At 29.9% G+C, this 6000-nt stretch overlaps 1 protein-coding gene across 1 annotated transcript in view; it reads left to right on the top strand.

Annotated features, from left to right (window-relative positions):
* Window positions 1–3730: 3730 nt before the first annotated feature.
* Window positions 3731–6000, top strand: part of LOC142319426 (aminopeptidase A-like) — a 58732-nt gene continuing 56462 nt past the window's right edge. The window contains exon 1 of the mRNA XM_075356701.1: window positions 3731–3919. Coding sequence (XP_075212816.1) covers window positions 3820–3919 — 100 coding nt within the window. The 5' untranslated portion in view covers window positions 3731–3819. The remainder of the gene's footprint in view (window positions 3920–6000) is intronic.

Here is a 6000-nt window from a genome sequence, read left to right as displayed (position 1 = left end):
TGAATTTCAGCTATCCGTTGAAATGAGGTCGTACTGAAATTTTTACGTTAATTAAGAGACAGAATTAGTGATTTCTAATGGTTTGTGACAAGAAAAAAAAATAGGTCCCAGAACCGTATCTACAGTAGTTTTTTGAGAAATCTGGGGTGAAAACCAATAAATTGTGCTAAAAAACTCTGTTTTTTATGTTTGACGAACAATAACTTTGTTAAATGGGTAGTAAAATTCAAATTTTATTTAAAAGCAATACATTATTAAATCTGTCAGAAAAGTACTTATTTAATCTAAAAAAAAACCAAAATCTTTTTTGGTAATGCGAAAAATAAAATTTACTGTTAAATAATTAAAAAGAAACTGAATATTACACAACAATTGTAAAATAAAACCAAATAAATAAAAATTATTTCAAAGTTGCAACAAAATATTATCAGGTGCGCAGTAACAGTACGCAATACTGTAGTAATGTTTAAATTATTCTGTAAGGTACATTAAGTATATCGGGTAATGTGAACTGAACTGTGCTGTCGTTAGCGAAGGTTTGCTGTGAATTTTAGTTTGAACGTGATCGATTTGACATTGAAGTAATGCCATAATGATTTACAACAGAGGAATACGCAGATATCGAATTCATTTTGTGTGTGTAATTTTAATGATACAGCTGCTGCAGTAGAATACGAAATATTTTCCGAATCGCAGGATTCCAGATGTCAAAACAATTAGCGCGACTTTTCGAAATCTTGGGGAAACGGGTTCACTACCTAGTATTCGTACAGCTACGAACTATTTGTCCAATATGACACTGTAATTGATGAAATTATTACCGATGCAATTCAGCGCAGTCCAGGCGTTAGTCTTTCTAAGCGGATCGGAGTTTCGCATTCAATGGTTTGGAATACACTTAAACAAAACAAGTCTTCATTATCATAAACAGCCAGCTCAACATTTTCTATATCCAGGAGACGGTCTGCTTCGCTTGGAGTTCTGCAACTGGTGGAATATAAATCGAAAACTCCCCAAGTATGTTTTGTTCGCAGTCGAGGCAAATTTCATTCGAAATTGTGTTAACAACTTACTCAATGAGCATACATGGCCAGAAATAAATCCTGATGAAACGTGGAAGGCAATTTTCGACAAGATGTAGCGTCAGTGTATGATGCGGCCTTCTTCGGAATCAGTTGTTTGGAGCGTGCATATTAACTGGCCGCTTAATTGCTGAGGTGTACTTGCACTTTCTTCAAGAAGAATTTCCGCAGCTGCTTGAAGATGTTCCTCTACCACTGAGACGCAAAATATACTTCCAGCACAATGGCGGGCCTTCATACTTCTCTTGTGCCGTTTCCACTTACTTAAATCATTTCCTCGAGAAATGGATCGGTCGTGGAAGTCCACATTCTTGATCACAAAGATCGCCTGATCTAACACCTTTAGATTTTTGCATCGGGATGGATGAAAAAATATTGTATACAAAATAAAAATACTTCTCTTGAGGAATTAATTGTCCACATTATGGATGCGGCTGAGCAACTTAAGGACAGCCCTGAAGAACTAAAAAAAGCAACAAAAGCAAAAGAAGCGTGCCAAGGAATGTGTTGAAAATGGTGATCTCATTATTGAACATTTATTATAAACTGGTACATATTATGCTCTTTAATCTAGTGTACTGTTTCTAAATAAAATTAGATTTTTTATAACTTTTCTTTGTTTTATTCAACTTATGTTACACCATTTTGTTCAGAATTAAATTCTCAACAAGTTTTGTTTAAAATCTTTTGTGTTTTCTACCCATTTAAAAAAACGTTATTGAACGTCAAACATAGAAAACAGGGGTTTTTTACACCAACTATTGATTTTCACCCTAGATTTCTCAAAGAATGCTGCAGATTCGGTTCTGGTACCTATTATATTTGATTTTCAGGTCAAAACCCATAGGAAATCATTAATTATGCCCCTTAATTAACGTTCTAAAAATGTCAGTACTACCTGATTTCAACGGGGTAGCTGAAATTCGAGCGAAATCCTTCACTAGCCGCAACTCGCAAGTGATGCATTTTAGAGCATATCTTTACATGAATTTTTTCCATTATTTTCACGATTAGAATAGATTATGAAAGAATAGAATAGATTATGAAAGGTGTTGTTGTGTGGTGTGTGTCATTTGTGGATTGTTATGGCTGTGTGTGCGGGCGATTCCCCCTTCTTCTGATGAAATGTTTTTATAAGCAGTCCCAGGACGGGAGGAAGCCAGGAGTGGAGGTTTAGTCGGTAGTGCGCAGGTATACTTACGCCCTTGGTTATAACCGACGGAACCTGTTAGCGAGCCCGACACTGCTTAGGCGCCCGTAAAAGGCGTTCCTCCAACTCTTTAAAAAAAAAAATTATGAAAGTCCCGGGAGGACCTCCTGACACACTCTGTAGTTAAATTCACTTTCAATTTTTTTGGTAAAAAATCATTGAAAAAATCAAATAATCCTCTCATTTTTGTCTGAAAATTTAACTACGGCTAAACTTCCTTAGAACAGAAATCAGGGTGAAATATTTTATTTGCAATAACTTGAAAACAAAATGCTTCTGCATATATATTTATAACAAAATTTTTACTTATGTTAATATTCCAAATCAGCACCCAAATTATTGCCGAGCATCTTGTATATGTATTTAGATATCTTTGTTTAGCATTAAACTATTATAGTTACTAGTATATAGCCTGAGTCATTCTGATATTCAAAATTTATCGTACCAAAATCCAACAAAACTAGCTGAAAAACTTAAGATAGAAATAATATTAAGTCCAATACTTTAGAGAGTCTTATAACACATATGGGGACAGTGTCGTCTTATATCGCTTTTCTGCATTCTGCATCATGTCTTTTTTTTTGTTTACTTATATCAAAAGGTACGAGTTTCTCGTCTTTGTATTTCATGTAAAGTTTTTTATTCAAATATCCGGCATATTTTTATAAGCCAATTCATATTTAAAATTAAAATAATATAAAAAAATGTAAAATAAAATGAAGTTCAAAAAATAATAAAACTACCTTAAATAAAACCTCTTTGAAAAAAAGAATGCTTTAAATTTTTTTTCAGCCGTTTTTCATTTTGTATTAACTTCTAAGAGTTGAGATTTAAAACACTGAAATGCTGTTGTTTTTTATATTCTGTTCGGTTTTTTAAGTAGATATTATCACTTTTTTTAATTATATCTCATTTATTGTATTTTTTAATTTTAAAATTATACTTCTCTTTTTTAATGTTTATTAAAGTTGTATTAATAACAAATTTTTACTAAAACCTTTTTGTTCGTTTATTTAAAAAACAGAATACATTTTAAATAACAAGTATATTTGTTTCTAAAAGGTTTACTTCTAAATTAGAGAAGATTTTTCTATTTCCTTGCCAGTTTAGTTTATCTATTCATTGTTTGTAAAAAAAAAACAAATGCTATTAATTTTTTATTTTATACTGACAATATTATAAAATACATTTAAGTTCTATAAGAATGTTACTGTAAACTACACAAACTACTTGTGTAGTTTACAATAACATAAGTAGAGAATGTAAAATTCAAACTAATTTATTTTTTAAATAATCATGGTTAAGAAATGAGATTGTTAATAAAAGTAAACATTAATAAACAGGATACCAAATAATAATAATATTTGATTAGATTTTAGTGAGATGAAGTTTAATTACACGTCATCTTTTAAATCAGTTGAAGTTACAACATGAGAGTAGCCTATCGGTAGCGCCGGTGTCGTTCGCTGTTTTTCTTTTTTGTTACTGTTGCCTATCTGTTTTCAGTCAGTTTAGTTCAGTCGCGCCATGAGTTCGCCGGTTACCAGGTGTGCAGTGATCTCCTGCTTTATAGCTATTGTACTTGTGGCTGTCTTTTTTGGTTTCCGTTATCTGCAAAAATCGTCAGGTAATATTTTTACTTTATTAATTTATATCTTAGTTTAAATTATTTTCGCCTTAAAAAATACGTTTTTTTACCTTATATGTCGCATTATTTATAGAAAGGTTTTTAAAAACCCATATAACAAGTAATTTTTGTTTTCTCATAAGGTAAATTAAACAAGTTAATAGTTTTCCCTTTTTTCTGTGTTTATATATCAAGCTATATTAATTTCATTCTGTTTTCTTCTAAAAGTAATATAATTTTTAACTTCTTTAAATATTAAAATTTTAAACGAGAAAGTAATACAATATAAATTCACATTTTTTTAAATGAGATGTAAATTGGAATCTCTCTTTTTATTACTTTTATTTTTCTTAATTTCTTATTTATCATTTACTTACATTATTTTTATACACTTTCAATTTTTTATTTTTAAAACACGATTACTAATTTTTCTTATTCAAACAGAATATTTTCTTGTTTTTATTAGTAGTAACATTGTTTTCTCTTCTTTTTTATGACTGATGAATTTTTATACGCATCTTTGTGTAACAAAGATGCGTATCATTTTTATTTTTTGATGCGTTCATTTTTTATTTTGTAGGATCTTTTCAACTCGATTTTTAGTTTGCTGTTTTGTAGTAATAAATTTTATTTTGTAAACTGTATTATTACATCTCATTTTTTATAATTATAAACTCGTTTTTGTTATTTATTCTGCAATATATCGATCTATTAGCTATGGCTTACGGGCGATTATAACTATTACACTGTTCTCCTTGCAAAAAAAAGGGGGGAAAAACAGATTTTTTTTTTGTACAATTCCGTTAATTTAATCCCACTTACAAATTATTACAATGGTTTTATCTAAGAATTTAAATATATTCGTTATTCATAGAATTAGTCAACCACAAACAATCAAGATAATATTAAAATAATATGATTTATTAAAAATGTGTAATGAATCTTTGAAAAATAGCTTAATTATTTATTATATTTATAATAAATTTTAAGGAATTTTAACATTCCTAATTTGAGAAAATGCTATGTTAAAGGATTATAATTGACCAAGTTCCTTTTCTTCTTCTGACACGCGCGCGCACGCGCGCGCGCGCGCACACACACACACACACATATACATACAGCGTGTAACATGAGAACCTTTAAACAACTTTTCAACTGTTGAACATAGAAAAAATAAAATTTAGCAAATGATCCTACCTTAAAATGATCTATTTTCCTTATGAGACCACCACAACGTTCTTATAGGAAGCAACTCAAACATTTTAAATGTTATCTATTTTTACATAGCTACCTTAAAAAGTGCTCAATAGTACACTCTAAGTAATAGTCTTACACCGGAAAATAGATCGTTTTGAGATAGAAGCATTTACTAAAATTTATTTCTTTTTTTTTTAGTGTTTCATAATTGAGTAGTTTTTTAAAAGGTAGTATAAGAAAGTTTTTTACGTCAAATTTGTTTTATTTATCATTAAAATAATGTGTCACAGTCTTAACCTTCCCATTTAAAATATTTTAATTGTTCTCCATGACAGCTTTCTGGGATCCCTTTGATATAATAGTCTCATATCGAAAAATAGTCCTTTTAGGGGTATTAGCATTGCTAAATTTAATTTTTTTATGTATAACTCTGGAAAAATTATTTAATGATTGCCATTCTTAGTTAATACTTTGTGTGTGTGCGCACACACACAAGGGTATAAATGATACGAGTTATTATAATTAAATCAGATGATTAGCATACATAAAGTTTTTACACCAGTTGTATTAAAATCCACTTTAACACAGCCATCTCCTGCTCTTCTAACAATGAATCGATTGTAAAAATCAACCGATTGATAGCTAAATCTTCAGCTCCCTTCCTCAAGAAGTTCTCCTTGTATTATATTTAGACATATACGTATATATATATATATATATATATATATATATAATATAGAAATGTATGAAATTAACAGAATATTGTATTGTGACCCGACTTACGTGGCTGTGTAAAATTTCACCATTTTAAGACGACGGGAAATGAGCTTAATTAAAATTCCAAAATTTGAGGGCTCGGTGAACTATTGCAATTTAAAGAAAAA

The sequence above is a fragment of the Lycorma delicatula genome, chromosome 1 (genome assembly GCF_047948215.1).
Source record: "Lycorma delicatula isolate Av1 chromosome 1, ASM4794821v1, whole genome shotgun sequence".
Lineage (NCBI taxonomy): Eukaryota > Metazoa > Arthropoda > Insecta > Hemiptera > Fulgoridae > Lycorma > Lycorma delicatula.
The sequence above is the reverse complement of the archived record's forward strand: the minus strand, read 5'-3'. Positions and strand labels throughout refer to the sequence as shown.